The sequence below is a fragment of the Falco cherrug genome, chromosome 4 (genome assembly GCF_023634085.1).
Source record: "Falco cherrug isolate bFalChe1 chromosome 4, bFalChe1.pri, whole genome shotgun sequence".
Taxonomy (NCBI): domain Eukaryota; kingdom Metazoa; phylum Chordata; class Aves; order Falconiformes; family Falconidae; genus Falco; species Falco cherrug.
The window spans coordinates 47,410,348-47,427,245 of NC_073700.1; the positions used below are offsets into that span (position 1 = coordinate 47,410,348).

At 53.0% G+C, this 16,898-nt stretch overlaps 1 protein-coding gene across 17 annotated transcripts in view; it reads right to left on the minus strand.

Moving 5' to 3' along the window:
- The window catches only part of TCF3 (transcription factor 3), an 80,160-nt gene that overhangs the window by 35,616 nt on the left and 27,646 nt on the right, over nt 1-16,898 (minus strand). For 13 of the 17 annotated variants that reach the window (XM_055707328.1, XM_055707322.1, XM_055707321.1 and 10 more), the window contains exons 4-5: nt 3,134-3,207; nt 1,998-2,094 (exon numbers count right to left, since the gene is read on the minus strand). In XM_055707328.1, the coding sequence (XP_055563303.1) occupies nt 1,998-2,094; nt 3,134-3,207 (171 nt within the window). The remainder of the gene's footprint in view (nt 1-1,997; nt 2,095-3,133; nt 3,208-16,898) is intronic. The other 4 variants (XM_055707335.1, XM_055707323.1, XM_055707336.1 and 1 more) reach the window with 1 other exon arrangement.

The window sequence follows — 16,898 nt, forward strand, 5'->3', positions numbered from 1 at the left end:
TTATCTTCTTTCTGCTCTCCTTTCTCTCCTTTTCCACTCATTTTGCCACTAGAAAAGTTTCCAGAAGCAGCTTGGGAAAGAGGAAGAGAAAATCCCACCCATGGTCTTCCTCCAGTCCATCCTTCTCAGCACATAAGCACAGAGGCAAAGTAAAGCTTATTTATGTATTTTGGAACCTGCTCCAGGAATTGATGTTTTCTACTTTAACCACATTCAATTTTAGGAACAAAAGCATCTCTGAAACGTGAGGAGCCCCCTGCCCCTCCTGGCTGCTCCCTCCTGGCCTCCCCAGCCCCTGTTTCAAGCAGCAGAGCTATAGTGCTGCACCCAACCAGCCAGGCTGGTGGCCAAAACCTTGCACCAGCACAGGGGGATGCAGTCCCAGCAGGGACTGGAGCCTCGGACACAGTGCACAACTCCGTCCTGCCGGCCACTGAGCTGCAGCTTGTCCTTTAGGCCCAGACAGCTGGTGGAAATGACCCGCCGGGGCGGCAGAGCTGCAACTCCACGTGCTGGGGACTGGTTGGGCTCGCAGCCTTGCCGGGGAGTGCCGCCGCGCTTGCCAAAGACTGGGAGCCCTGTCTTTGAGAGGAAGCCAAACGCGTCTTCCCTGCACACATCAAAGGGGAAACCTCCGTGTTCCTCCCCGGGCAGCTCCTTCTCAGCTGGAAACTCTCAAGGCTGCCTTGGCCCCAGGTGTGGGATGGGTTGGGATGGGTCCCCCCCACGCACACCCCCAAGAAACCCTGCTGAACTGCATCAAGGGTAGCCTGTCTTATTAAGATACGTCTCCTCTGCTTTGGTTACATCGTCCTGGGGCAGAAAATGAGAAGGAATAACCGTCCTTGCAGAGGGACGGGACGAGCCACTTGGAAACGCTCTTCCACGCCTGTGCAGGACCCCCAAGGGGCAATTAAACGTTGTTGTCTCTCAACAGCAAGAGGAACGACGGTGGCGAGCAGAGCTAAGAGTGAGCCCTTCACCCCAGACACCCAGCCAGGTGGGGCAAACGTGTGGCCACTCGCTTCCCAGCATGACCCCGCTCCTCTCTTCCCCTTTCCGACCAGCTCCGCAGGAAGAACCTCCTGGTGGGGATTTTCTGTTTTGAACACAACTCCCTCTTCCATCCCCACCCTTCAAACCACCACCACACGCCGCGAAGCTACAGGACCCTGCCCCAGCACTGCTCCTGCCACGCTTGCTGCAGGATTTTAACCACCACTGCGTGGGCAAAGGTGGGGAGGACTAACCCCAGCTCCTAACATCATTAGAGCTCTCTAAGCCCTTCAGGATGGCTATTTTTTGCTCTTAATCTCTCCTCCCACCCCCGAGCTGGGAGAGGTAACTGGGTAAATTGTGGCAGGTATCTGGTCACGCACGATCACCACCTCTGGCACTCGCCAGTCCCCACCAGCTCCTTGTGCTGCTCCGTTGCAGCAAGGGATGGAGGAGCCAGATGGAGCCTTTGCAGGACACGAGCAGAGGCCCTCCAAATCCCACTGCAACGAGGGGGAGCAACTCCAGCTCTCAGGGGGAGCAACACCAGCTCTCTTTGGAGACTGCACTGCCCTGGGGCTGCCAGGCTGGAAAGCAAAGCAGCCACCAGCCTCTTGGAAGACCTTACGATGAACGTGTCTTTTCTCCCCCTCTCTCCTGGCGCTTTTTCCACCCTTGATTACCAGCTCCCAGGAGCAAACTCAGCCCACCCCGTGCCAGCACGGCAGGCGTCAATCTCCGCTATTGCCTTTGGGTGCTACTGTAAAGCAGGGAAAAATAATCACACACATAAAATACAGCAGCTGTCACACACATCAAGCGCTGAGGAGACCCTCTGTACAGCAGCTCCTTCAACCACAGCTTTGGTAACACCTGGAGCAGGTCCAACATGGGGAACAGCAACACCGGCCGGTGCAAATGCTCCCACCACAGCGTGCCATTCTGCGGGAGGTTTCCCCTGCTCTGCCCAGGCACCCACCAGGCAGCTGAAAGGCTCTTACCCACTAGTCCAGCTCCCAGGAATGGCGATGAAGATATGCTGTTGTGAGACGGCAGGTCCCTGTGCTCGCTGTAGTGGGGGCCTTCCCCATAGCTCTGCTGAAGCAACAAGGGAGAGTTACCACGGGGCATCTGGGGATGCTGAACCCAATGCCAGAACGCAAGCGGAGCTCAGTCTCTCTGATAGCAGGAAGTGTCAAAGTCAAAGGTTCCTCATAAAAAGGGCATAGAAATGATTTTATCCTCACAGCGAGGGTGAGCAAGGCAGTGCAGCCATGAGGCCATGGCATTGGGAGGGGTTATAGCACCAAAGCAGGGACGTTTGCCCTGTGCTGGGGCAGCTTCTGCCTTTGCCCGGCAGGTGAGAGCCAGGCAGCCCCTCCCCAAGCCGGGGAGGGGGGCAAGGGTGTGAGGTGAAGGTCTATAAAAATGAGAAATGACACCGCAGCGCCTGCTCTGCCACTGACCTAAGGGAAGGGAAAGGTACCATTGCAAAAACGAATCACACAAACCCAATAAAACATGAGCATCTGTCAAAATAACACCGTTTCAATTAAGTTAATGTCTCTTCCCTCCCCAGGCCCCAGTTACGCACTGTTGCAGCCTCGACTCCTTCCCTGAGAAACCCTTCCCAGGATCTCCATCCCCACCTCGGGCTCCTCAGCTGGCTGGGGTGGTAGATCCCCTCCCGGCAGCGCACCAGTGCACAGTAGGCGCCCAGCAAGCGTTGCTGAAGGCACAGCTCATCAGGTGAGACCCCTCAACCTGCTCGGCCACAGCCCCACGTGGGGACCTCTCCCAGCCCGTGGCCAGGAGCCCCCCCACTCCCCACGCAACAGCCGAGGGCCGGGAGGGGAGCCCACATGGGGGGGTGGGCCTAGGGGAGCTTTTTGGAGGAAAAGCCTTCTCCAGGGGGACCTCAAGGCAGCAAAGCCTGAGGAGATAGGGACTGGGGGTGTGTGTCGATCCCTCTCCCTGCTGTCGTCCCCACAGGGTTACAGAACTGACATCTGAAACAGGGCAAGAAAAGCTGTTTCAGGTTTAGACCCAACCTGGGCACAAACGCACACGCCGAGAAGCCACGGTTAAAGCCCCCGTTTATTTTGGTTGGAGTTCAGTGTTTGTGCTTTATCCTTACCCTTCCTTGGTCAAATGTGGAGCTGTTTTGATCTCCCGTTCCCCAGGAACCTGATCCCGGTCTTTCATCCAAACCTACCGAAAAACAGGAAGAACAAAGGTTACTCTTGCTTTATCAGCAAAGCCTCAAAGGTGTTCTCGCAATATTAACTCTTCCTTCTACAAACAAAACAGTATTTTCATTAATAAACCACTTCCACTTGGCGTGACTGATCCTCCCCTCTCCCTCCTCACCTTCCCACTCCAGCTGGGAGTTTATTCCACAAACTTCAAAGCAAATCCCACCACAGCCTGGAAATGCTTCAAAACACGGGACAGTGGGAAGAGGAGAAACAAGTATTTTAACTCGCTTTATTCCAAACAGCACCCATGCACCTCTTCTCCCCGGAGACCGACATTGAAGAGGACTATGAATTCCAAACTCATCGCACCCATCCCAGTGCTCCAGCAGGACCTGATTTTTGCCCATGGTGCTGCTAGGTCATGGACCAAACTCTGGCCTTCATTGCAACCAAGCAGATTAAAAGAACTGAAAGCCTGAGATGAGAATTGCTGGGGTTACAATGTTACCTGTACTGGTTCAAGGGCATTTCTTATTTAAGCCCCCCACAGTCCCACGGAGGAAGCTGGGGTCCCACAGGGGGCTGATCAGAGCACACTCCTGTCCATCTCATTTTTAGTCCTCCCAAGCCTATCCCTGGCAAAGTGTATCTGACCCCAAATGGCAAGGGACCAAACAGGAGTGTTTTGCAATGTGCCTGCACACAGACTGCGGTAGGAAATCATCTCCTTTCATGGTCTGCCAGCTCCACACAGGCTGTGCCCCATGGGCTACCAGCACAAGAAGCACCCACGGAAGATGGTGAACATCCACCTGGACACTAAAAGCCTGGGGAGTCGCATCCGCAAGGCTCTTGCCGTTCAAGCTGGTACCATGACTGCACAGATGAAACCTTTCCTGGAAGACGAGCCTTGACTCGACTCAGCATCAGGATTTCCAGCTGTGCTGGTCCATCTCCTCCACTCCAGGAAGTGACCGGGGTTCAGGGGGCAGCAGTCAGCATTTCCCCGTTCAGAGGCTCACGGGGTAAGTAAAGCTGGCAATCTGAGAGGAGGCCAGACAGGGCAGGTCCATCGCTCTGCCCCACGGCCAGCCCCTGGAGATGCTATGAAGACACTGCGAGCTCAGCCAGGGCGGACATGGAGAAATCCCAGATCAGCAGGGGGCTGAGCAGCGCGGGTGGCATTGGCCAGAGCCACCTCTCTGCCTCGTCCCATGGAACCCCCAGCCCCACTCAGGGGGTCTATGGCCACACTTGCCACAGGGCAGCACGAGAAACCTCTTGCAGCAACTGCTGGCAGCACCCAGCATCACCCTGTGTCACCCCCAGCCCCAGGGGCTCTCTGCGGACCCCTCTGCAGTGGCTCTTCCAATGGCAGCCACGGTGCCAGCAGGGCCTTTCAGGAGATTTTGTTTGAGGAGCAGAGACCTGCTCGCAGCAGTGGTGCCAGCGGTGGCGTGGGACAGCGGCAGGGACAGGGGTGCATGCAGGAGCAAGGACATGGAGGGGCCGAGGCTGCAGAGCACACTCCAATTTCATTTTAGCAAAGCTGATTATTATGGCAAACACGCCGTGTATTTGTCTCCTCCGCTCCCCTTACTGTTCATTTAACCAGAAACTTCTTTCAAATTACATCCTTCTATTTCTGTGCCTTTGTGTTAATCATTTCCCCAGAGAATTGGTGTTTAATTGCTGTCTAATTTGCATAATTATGCATATTAATCTATACACCTAATGAATATTCATAATTCTCATTTAGATTTTGTTTTCTAATCAAAAATTTCCAATGTGATTACTGTGCAGAGCAGGGATAAGCCTCTAATAATACCTTGGATACTAGGGAGAATTACTGCCAATTCTCCCACCTCCTACTTCCTAGAATAAACTTTTGCTTTGCTAATGTGTTTTTCTAAAGCAATTCATCTGCATACCCTGCAAACACCAACGGAGATCAGGAGGCAGAAATGCTCCTTCTATTCATTTTGCTTTCACGGGTATTTTTAAAGCTCCCCAACGGTTCAGGGTGAAGACATGAGCAGGAACTGCAGCCTCAGACATCCTTGGCAAACCTGTCCTTCCAGCGCAGAGGGGCAAGGACTTCGGCCAGCGTCCCCACGAGGTGCTTCAGGAGCCCTGGAGCCAGAGGGGACAGCTGAGGCACAGGGGGGTCCTGATCTCCGTGCCCACCCCTGTACCATGTAGGACAGGCATTCGCAGGCCCTGTGTCACCCTGCCCTCCTGCAGAGCCACCCGGTCCTGTCTCTAAGCCACCCACAGCAGAGGAGCATCCCCAGGCCAGGATGCACTGGGTGAGGATGCTCAGTGGGACAAGCTGCAGGGGGGCTCTGGAAGGAGTTCAGGTGCCCAGAAGCCCAGAATTAATTTTTAGCCAAAATTCCTGAAAGAAAAAAAAACATATCACTGCCAGGTCTCCCCAAGGAAGGAGGGGAGAGGAGATGGCAGGTGTTACGGGTGACAACAGCTGGGGCCAATAGTCCCCTAGAAACGGGGAAACCCTCTGTACAAGCCCTGCTGCGGTGTCACCAGCACACCCCAAAGAGGGGTCAGAACCGTCCCAGGTGCTCCAACAGCACCCAGGCACCATGGCAGGCTGGGAGGACGAACCGCTCTCCCCGAATGTGTGCGAGTCCCGGGCACCACTCCTTCCCTCCCCCTGCTCTTGGGGAGGTGCAGAGCTGGGGACAAGCAGCCCCCTGCCACCCTCCCCACAACAACCAGGGAAACCCTGATCTTCTCCCATCAGCTCCACAGCGGCCAAATCCTGCAACAGCAAACCCAAAAGGGTTTTTTTTGTCCCCCCAGGCGCCCGTGTTCATGTGGTCGCACAGCTGCCAAGGTGAAGCAAGGTTATCGCTCTCCCACCCGAGCAGCATGGAAAGCAGCCCACGGCTCTGGAAGCAGCCCCCTCAAGGCTCGGCCACCCCCGAACATGCCCGTGCCAGCACAGCACCGCACGGCCAGCCTGCTGGCCAATACCTGCTGGCAAACAAGGTCTCACGCCTTCCCTGAGTTGCAGTCACTAGCATGAAAGGTGCTGGCGAAAATGTCCCATTCTCAGCCTGCAGGTGTTTTAAGAATTCAGGGATTTCTGGGATGAAGCCAGGAAAAAACAGACTGCCCGCTTTCAACTCCTGGCATCTGTCCCACATCCAGCGCCAACCTGCTCTTCCCTCCCTTCGTAGCCAAGTCAGGGTCTAAAAATTTGGCAGCAAATGCCCTCTGCCAACCCTGCAAAACCCCAAAGCCTGGCCAAAGGGAGGTGCTTCTGGAAAAGCCCCCACCAGCAGGGTTTTGCTCCACTCACACCATAAAATCCACCAAGACGGTGCCACCAACCAAGGTTGTCATGCATTCCCCAGCCTGCAGCACTCACCGGCCATGCCCTTGAGCCCCATCTTCCCGTGGGCACTGCCTGGCACCCAGCAGCCAAGCTCAACCCAAAGGGAGGAAGAGGAAGGAGCAGAAGACAGGGGAGCCTGGGGTGAGAAGGGTCAGCCCCATGCCGGCAGCCCCAGGGCTCTCCCCGAGCGCTCGCCCAAGGACACCCAAGCGTCCCACCCAGACCCTTCTGTCCCAGCAGCTCGGGAAGCGAGGCCAGGCACCCAGGGCACGGTCAGGAGCACCTTGGGGCACCTGGCGATGTGTCTCCTGCCTACGGGCATGGCTCACGTGCTGCTGGGCTCCCCCGGGTGAGATGGAGATCCTGCAGGCATCCCCCTCGCCCCCCAACTCTGCCTCATCCCTGGGCACAGGTTTCCTGTGTTAAAGCATCCACAGTCCCAGGCAAAAAAAATATCATAAATCCAAGTCACCAACCGAGATCGGGTCAAAACTCACGTGGCACGGAGGTGAATTACGTTTGCACAAGTGAGCTTAATTCTGGCATAGCCCAGCTCTGGAGTGCTTGGCTTTGCAACATTTACAACTCTCTTCCAGCGCAGGGCGTGTGTGCAGTTTTAGAGACGCCCACGTGTGCACGCAGCTGTTGGGAGCCAACTTTATTTTAAAATAAACCCGTTTTCCAACTAACCAAGTTAAGGCACACTTTCCAATTCAGAAATTATGAAAATAGGAACTACCTCCTCTCTCCATTAATACAGTTATTAAAAAGCGTACAGACTAATTGTGCATTTTAATAACCTTGATCATGAATATTCATAACACATTTCTTGCTCATGTTCTAATTAAAACATACTAATAGAATAAGATGTAGCTGTCAGACAGTAATTTTTTTTCCCCTTACGATTTTTGTGCCGTAGCTAGGAAGAGCTGATAGACAAGAACCGTCCTAAGCTCTCAGCATGGGTAAAAATAATTTGCCCAGATTTAGTCTCCGCAAAAAAAAGCCCTTCATCCAACAGCGAGGCATAGTAAAAGGTGACACACAGGTGACCAGCGACACAAGGCACTGGGAGCCATTCCTCACCCAGGAGGAACAAAACCAGTTCAAACACACAACTCTGAACCAATAAAAGGCATTAAGGAGGGTGCACAGTTTTCTGCCCCGTCCCCACACCCCAGCAGCCACTTGCGGTCCCTCCTGCTCAGTTTCATCTGTGGCTTCCAGCTCCCCCCCCCGGGTCCCTGAAGCCAAAAATGGTCCAAGAGATGCTGCACCCAGAGATGCTGCACCCAGAGATGCTGCTCTGGTTTCAATAACCCGAGCCCCAAAAGCTCCCTGGGCACACTTGCTGGTCCTCAAGCCAGCCCTAAGCCCCGAGGTGTTTTGTAGCTCTGAGCCCCTCAACGTGAGCACAGCACTGGGATGTGGCTTGGGAGGGAGCATGGTATCAGTGCCAGCCCCTGCTCTGCCCACCTGGAGACTCCCCAATGCAGGGGCTTTGCATTCAGGCCAAGGTCTTTCCAAACAAGCTCAATCCCTACTGATTCCTTTGCGAGCAAAGCTCAAGGGGTGGGCAGCCATGCCTTCAGACCTGGAGGACATGCAAGGATGCAGAGCAGCACACAGAGCTCCTGAGACCTCTCAGACCCTGTTTGTACAGCAAGATCCAGAGTTTTTGCTCTGAAATCCTGCACAAAGGGATACCCGCAGGAGAACATGAACCACTGCAAAGCTGCGACCCAGCAGGCTCAGGTGGCTTGAAGGTACCTAGATTTTGGTGTCAGGAGGATGCAGCGAGGGGTCTATCACGGCAGCCCCACGGGTGACAGTGGGGGTCACTGCTGGGGATGCTGCTGCTGCTTGAGCTGTGGCTGAGCTGGGCTGAGCATCTCCCTCCCCCAGGCCGCCCCTGCCCCTGCAATCTGCCAGCATCAAAGCACCCTCCCTAATCTGATTCCCATCAAAATGACTAGGCTAGGCATTTTTTTATTTATTTTTTTTTTAAGTCTATTAAAAACATTTAGGCCAAACCCTTTGTGTGGCTGGGCAAGGCTGGGGAGCAGCCGTAGCTGCCATGAAGATGGCACCTTCCATCTTCAAGGGTCTACTGACCACAAGGTGCCCACAGCGAGGCTCTGAAAGCCGGGCAGCAAATCCAGCTCTGCAGCCGCAGCAGCACCCACGGGCCACAGCAGGACAGGGACGTGGTGACAGCTGGGAATAAAAACCCCGCAGGCAGCGGCACACCACACTTATGTTACAAACACACTTAACTTCTGCTAGCCCCAAAGCTACCCCAGGAGAAGCACGGGGAACCCTGCTCTCTGCCTGCCTCCATCGGAGGTGGGACAGCACGAGCCACCACAGATAGACACACTAGTGCCACCGTAATTTGATTTGAAACCCAGGTGACAGAAGGCTGCTTGATAAACACTTCCAAATTAAGCGGCTTTGTGTCCTAATCGCTCTGGCGATCAGCCTCACAGCAAAATCTCTGCTAAAAGGGATTTGAAATCAATAAAATTAGTCGACTAGTAATTAGCTTTAGTCCCAGTCAAACCAGCAAAGTTGTTTTTCCTGGGAGAGTTGGCTCCCCAGACCCGCACATCGCTCAGCAAGGCAAATCCCACCGACACACCTCGTCACCTTGGTATCCCTGGGGAAAAGCTCCTGGGCAGAAGCAGAGCCCCAGTGAAGGGCAAAGTGGGCGCTGGGAGCGGCCACCAGCTCTGCCTGTTTATTTACCAGCCCTGTCCACCCCCGAATAGGAAAAAACAGCTGTGAATGGAAGGCAGCCGGTAGCTGTTTACAGGACGTCGATTGTGGATGGGACTATACAATTTGTTCACTTCCTTTTCCTGGCGCACGACAAAACAATTTCAAAAAAAAAAAAAAAGGCAAAAAAAATCCCCCAAAAGCAAGTGGTGCCGAACACCTGGAGGGCAGCACGGGGGCCTTGGCAATACCCCCCTGGAGGTCCCTCCCCACGGGGCAGACGGGGACTCCTCACCTAGGTAGGGGAGCCCCGTTTCATCCCCTCCACAGCTTTCAAACATGAGGTTGGACCACAGCCGGCTGGCCAAGACAGCCAGCACTCTGCTGCCTGGGAAGCAAGCACGGATTTCGGTGGATCTGGCTTGAGAGTGGGTGGTTTTGTGCCTCGACCGCAGAGCCTGTGCTGCCGTGCTGGTAGCTGCAGCCCAGCTGGTCCTCGGGGAGGGATGCAGCGTGGCGGGATGCAGGATGGATGCAGGATGGGACGGCTTAAAGATCACTGCTTGCTGGGATGCGCTCCCCAAGGCCCACAATTTGAGTGAGGGGCATGGGGGTGATCCTCAAGGATGAGCACTGCTGTGTCACTCCCCCCCAGACGGGGCAAGGTGCCAGCCCTGAGCAGAGGGACCCAAAGCCACTGCATTGTGCCCCAAGAAGGGGATGGAGCCAAACTGCCGAAGAAGCTCACAGCTTCTCAGGCCCCAGCTTGGTCTTGTCCCCTGCCCCTCCATGCTGCCACTTCCCAGCCCATCCAGGAGAGGCAAGCGGGCCAGGCGGCACAAGTGGATGCTCTAGACCATGACAGCCTGGTGAAGCGGAGGGAAGCAATGCCATCCTCCAGGTGACGTGCCCAAAGAGGGAACACATGCAACTGTGCCAACACATTAAACAAACACATCATCTCAGAGCCCATTAACACAGAGCCCTGCAAGATTTACAGGGCAGACTTGGCCCATTTATCTTTGTGGTGACGGATGTACCGAGAATTCAAAGCCAAGACACGCACATCCCATCCACCCCGCACAGGTCCCCGTGCCCCTGTCCCCAGGGAAGCGCCGCTACTGCTGCCTCCCCAAATGCACACTCAGGGATAATTTTAGACTTAAAAAAAAGCTGATGCCACCACTTCAGTGATCATTAATTCCTCTACTTAGCATCTGCTCTGGCATCTCCTGCACCGTATTCTGGTTCAGCAGTTTCTGCACAATCCACACTCAGAGCTGGGGTTTAGGAAAAGTCTGGGGCTGGTGAAAGATGGGAGCGGTACCAGACAGGGAGATGATGCATTCCCTACTGGCTTTGGATGAGTATGGAGAGAAATTACATCTACAGCCAACAACAAAAAAAAGCCAGAAAGAGGGGGAAAAGGGAGCCAAAGAAGTATTTAGTTAATCCTGGTCTTTTGGAAGATGGTCTGGGAGATGATGCACAAGGCGTTTCAAAACAAAGCTGCATTCTCAGCTTCTGCTGTGGGTCAGGATGCTGCTTCACTTGCATGTCACAGCCCCTGGGTGGGTGGCTGCAACCACTCTCAAAGGATGGAGCAGGCTCCAAGGCAGCTCCCCCAGGCTGGTTTCAGGGGTGCTGGGGTGACATCCCAGAAATGCCCCAGAAGAAAAATTAAGTGTATGAAACAGGGCCCAGCACAGGCGCGAGGAAGGTTTGGGGAAAAGAAACAAAAGAGGAAAACAAGAAACCCCAACAAGCAAATTCAACCACCTTTCACTTTAGAAACAAGTGTTACTTGCAGGCCCTACAGGCAGGTCCCCACTGCATTCTGTGGGGTGGCTTTTTGGTAATCAAAATGAAAGCCTGCCTGCTTAAAGTAACAATTAAGGAAATAAATCATGTGGACCAGCCCAAACCTCATCAAGGACTTGCAAAACAACTGCACGCAGCGCCAGTGGCAGGAGAGCATTGCACCTCGGCACGGCCACCACCACCAGTGCCCATAGCTCGGCCAAGGACCGGACCCAGAGCCCCGTGCTTCATGTCGCTGGCAAACTCCTGGGCTACCCTCTTCCTGGAGGGTTGGCTGAACTGGACAGCGTTTATTAAATGAACGAAAAGCCAGTGAGACCAAGCAAAGGCAGCAAAGACAGCGAAGCCATCAGCTCTGCCCAGTGCAGGGAAGAAGCCCGCTCCCTCCAGCAGAAAGGCACAGAGAGCAGAGATGGTCCTGCCTCCCAGCCCCTCGGAAAGCCAGCAAGATGCCACAGGGAGAAAGAAAACAAACCTGTGACGACAACCAGAGGGAAGAAAATAAACTTTAAAGCTCAAAACACTTCCCCCAGCTGTGAAAACAAAGGCACAGCAATGACCAAACAAGAGCACAAAGGAGCAGCATGAAAAGGGGACGGAGGGTAACACAAGGCTCAACCAGTCAGTGCTTTCGAAAGGTCAGCAGCCTGCGGGGTGAACCCCCCGCGTCCCTTGTCCCCAGCCTCTCTGGGATGAGCCTACCCATGTCCCTTGTCTCCAGCCTCCATCGAAATCCAACAGCCCATCCACGCTCTGCAAGAAGCAGGATGTCAAGGAAGGTCTAAGGCACAGAAGTGCAGGGAAATGGACCAAGAATAACATTGCTCTGAGTCAAAACTGGTAACAGGTGTCAGAGAATTCCCTTTTATCTGCTAGCACCTCAGGTCAACGCATGTTTCGAAGGAGCAGCCCTGCCACCCGCCTTGCAGATGGAAACAAGAGGCCCAGCAAGAGGCAACAGTGGGAACCCCATTGCCACTGGCCGGCCAGCCCTGTGGTCCCACCGCATCGTGACATCGGCAAAGCAGGGCTGCAGGGACTGCAGGGGAGGGAAGAAGCATGGAGGGGCTGCCCTGAGCCCTGGGGATGAGCCTACACCTGCGATGAGCCACCCACAGCTGCCGGGAGCAGCTGGGGATAAACCCAACCTGACAGAAGAGCAAAGAAGCGGCTCAGACCCGACCACGGCGGGACCCCCTTCCCAGGAGGCTGCCACCAAGCACCTCAGCCCTCCCCAAAGTGCTTTTTGACAGGAGGCTGGGGAACACCCCCATGCCTTGAAAGCCAGCTCTAGCACAGGGCTGCTAAACGTCAGTGGGGAGAAACACAGCGCTGGACCCCAGCACCTCTCCGGCAGCCCCCCCACCCCCACTCCCCAGCACGGCCCACACGCTGCTCCCCACCATTCCCAGACCCACACACACCACTCATCCAGGTACTCATGGGATAAGATTAATGCCTCCTTTATCCTTTTTTTTTTTAAAGCAAATATTGGGGGGCTTGCTATTCAGACAAATTCCAAATCCCTCCCATTCATTCTCTAGGATTTTTTTGTGATCAAGGGGTTTCAGCACATCCAGAACAACCAGAATAAGATTACAAGTTCCAGCAACTGCAGTGACTTGCCATCCTCTGCCTTTACCATCCTTGGCACATCCAGGCACGCAATTGGAAAATGTTGAATTAACTAAAGATTAAAACCCACGGAGCTACAAGGAGTTATCTCCTTGACCTGAACATCAGACTCATGCCACGCAGGAGCTCCCAGCTTGAAAATCGTAACGTGTGTCTACAGGAGCTCCGAGGGCTCCTGGGAGCTGCAATCTTGCCAGCAAACCGAAACGCAACGACAGCCCTGTAGAGAACTTCTCCTCATGTTCTGCATCACACGCATTCAACAAGATCAACATGTTTGCTAGCACAAAACAATTTAAAATCAGTAGATACAGGCTTATTCGCAAAGCAAGGGGTTATATTCCATTAAACAGAAAGCTTTGGGGCGAAGAGCAACGGTAAATCCACATCCTGTTTTTTCCAGCTCATTTATTTTACCACAAAGTTGCACACTCATGAAAGATGCAGACACTCGACACTAACGCATGTATTGTTGTCCAAAGAAAGAATTCATTTTGCTGAGCGCGCACAGCAGCTCGATGCCAGTGAGGAATGAAATATGACGGCTGCGGGTCCCCCGAGACACCACTTCTTGACCTTTCGTATTTCGCAGGCAATTGTGTATTTTGCGCAGAGACGCAGATGCACAGAATAGGTGCATACACCCCCGCTACTTTACTTAGAAGCATATACCTCTATTTCCGATCTGATTTGCATCTTTCCAAGTATTGTTTAATTTGCAATGTAAAATAAAATTACGGTATCAGTGATGCAACCAGAGTCCTTTTGCTGGGGAATAGAAACCTTTTCCCACTTGTTTTCTGTTACTCAGCAAGCCAGAAAACAGGGGACAAAAGCCTGTTTACTTATACTTGACCAAAAGAAACCCAAAACGTTGCAAGAGAGGCATTTTAGATCAAACAAAAAGGCTTTCCTTGGTGGTTTCCCCAGGCCGTGTTAGACAGCAGTGCCAGCCGTGCGTACGTGAGCCCATCCATCCCACCGCCACTGCCAGGCTCCAAAGCCAGCAGGTAGGGAGGCTGGAGGCAGTTAAAAATTAAACAAATTAAAGACCTTTTCCAAATAATGTGGAAATTACGCAGGGAAATGGCCCAACACACGCACGCACAACCACAGTGGCCTTGGTAGTTTATTTGTAAGTCTTCTCTTACCAGGGAGAGGGATGGTGGTTAATGACTTATACGATCTACTGCTAACAAGCCAGCCCTTACCCTGCAAAGTTCCTTGGAGCAAAGGGAAAAAAAAAACAGATCTCAAAGGGGAGAGGAAGGCTGAAGCAAACGCACATCTAGGAGCGTTTATTCTGACCCAAAATGCAGGGGCTGCAATCCTGCTGAGTGCTGGGCAGCCCAGCACCTGGCAGCTCTGCCAGCAGCACAGGATGCCCCAGACCGCACAGGATGCGGCCGTGGGGCTGGCTAGGATAGCCAACACATTCGCCGAGACGATGATTCAGCCCACAGGAAGGATCATCTAAGAAGAATTGTTCGACACAATGAGAAAAACTTTCCCAAACAAAGTGTTCTCAACACCACCTGCCTGCCTGCCTCCCTCCGCGGGGCTGGGGCAAGCCCTCAGCTCCAGCTTTTGTTTGCAAATAACTTCAAGACTATGGTCACCACAACAAAGGTTTGTCTTTTTGCTTTCTCCTTTCCCAAGGCCAGCATCGCTGCGTGCACCGCGAGCTCACGGCTGCCATCCTGCCCCCAGAGAGCAAGCCGGTGGGCAATGCAAGCCACCAACACCTGGCTGTTGCCAAAACCCCGGCCAGGCCCTGTTACGGTGCAAACTTCAGTAGCTGAATGGGACCAAAACATACAAACCAGGCTTAACTAAGGCATCCCTAAAGCAAAACCAAGCGCCAGTAGTTTATACATATACAAGGTGCAGACTTTGGGGGATAACTGCACATACAGCCAAGGAGTTTGCCCTCCCAGGCACTAGTTCTTACAGAATTTGGTCAACATGACACAGCACGGGGAGATATTTACCTTAAGAACAGTTTAAGGACAGATGTGACCTATTTAGAGCTCTGCCAAATATTTCTGTAATTGAATATACCATTGATTATTTAAATTGCATTAAAAAGGGCTGTATTTCATCTACTTGCTGCTAAGAAGCACCATTTCCAAGAACCACGACTCTTTCCCCCCCCCCCCCTTAAATATAAACACTTCAAGATGTTCACTTGTCCCCTTCCCCTGTAAAGAATCCACGTCTTTGCATACCCATACTCCGTGCCCCAAATTCCCATTGTAACCCTAAAGCCAAAAGGACAATTCATAGGAAGAGCTTACCTGAAAAAAAAATATAAAATCATTAGCTTTGTTTTAAGGTCTGCAGAGGCTTATGGTGTAGAGTCCATCAGGCAAGGTCTGTCAGCCTCTTGACCTCTAGAAATCAATCATGTGTTGCACTGAGGGTTTGGGCTGTCAATTAACCTCCGAGACCCTGTTTCTAATCACACGTCAGCAGAAGACACCAAAAAGTTGCTCCAGCCCCTCATGCCCTGGTTGCCCTTGTCTGTACAACCAGATCACGACACTTGTCACCAAGCAGTGCATTTGCCCAGATGCTGGTAAAGAGATTAAGGGACAGAGTTGGAGGTGGTGGGCTGGTTTTCTTTGAAAATCATGACCTGCCACCTGGTCTGGTTCGGTATGTAGACAAGTATCTGGGGCCAGCTGAAGGGAGAGGATAAGAATGGAGGGTGGCACAGCTTCTGCCAAGAGCAGCCTGGATGCATCCCATGTTAGATCAGTTTGTACGGTACAAAACATCCAGCTCAGGCTGGGATGTGTCAGCCTCAGCAGATACCTACTTCTGGGCTCCTCCTACACTGGGTAGGACTACAACTTGCTTGGACAATGAGGACATCGCTCAAGGAGCGGAGGGGAAGCCCACCCTTACCGCCCCTTCATCCACAGGCCGGCACACCAAGCCCTCCCTCTGTAAGTGCCACAGCAGGTCCCACGCTGCCAACCTGCACAATCGCTCTCCCCGGGCAAACACGCCAAGAACATGGATGAGGTGCCAGCAGATGGCACTCAACGTGTAGCCCGGCTCCTCAGTTTTCTAAGACTAACCAACATTTTTTTCCAGCGTGTGCATTTCAAACCATTTCCTGGGTGCAGCTTTAGCATCACTTATCGATGGCCAGCAGGAGCTGGTCCTCCTTGCTCTGATCTCTCACGATGAACAACAAAAAACAGCCCCACGAAAAACCCACCACACAGTTCTCAGGAAGGCTCCACGAAGACCTCATGAAAGTGGGTTTTATTCTTCTGACGATCAGAACACGACGGCGTTAACATTTCACCTAATTTACATCTTTCACATTACCCTGGGCACGCACCGACCCATCATTTGGGTTGTGGACAGGTGATGCGGCGCTGCTGGGAAGGGTGGGAGTGGGGTTTCTCGCCCTGCTCTGCAGCCAGTGTGGCCAACCCATGCGTGCTTCCAGCCTGGCTTCACACTCCATGTCCAAGGCCCTTAAGTGCTTTTCACATCAGGGCTGTGTGCTATTCAGGGGAACAAGATGCAGAGAAAAAGCAACCTGTTAGATTACCTTGTCTGCATCTCCTCTACACCTTGTTTCGTTTTCTAGTGCTTTTGTCTAGACAAGCAGTGACACTTCTTATCAGGAATACTAATATAAATGTCTAGGAAAATTGACCATTAAGAAGTTTCTCTGATATTTTGCTCAAAGCTTGCTTTCTTTTAACTACGGGAAGTTCAAAGGAATTTTTTCCTCCATGAACAAGAAAAGCTGCATCAGTGCCCAAGTTGTAAAGTGCAGAAGCTCTGGGTTGTCTGAAGAGGGTTAAAAACTTGGAGCTCCACAGTTTGTTGGGATGGTAAGAGCTGAGCCACGTGGGGGAGACCCTGTGTGCTCAGGGTGAGAAGCTGCTGCACCACAGAAAAGCGGCTGCATTTTCAAATGCAACTTCAGAAGGAATAGGTATGTATGTATGTATGTATAAAAATGAGGACAGGGGGAGAAAAGGAGTGAAAAAATTAAAATAAAAGCAGTGACTCCTAGCCTCAGTGCTGCAAGGAAAATGTGAAGGACCAAAGTCATCACCAAACAACCGGACTGCCCCCAGCGCACAACCTCTGCTGGCAGCTCCCACACCAGCCATGGACCAAGCTCCCTCCTGTTCCTC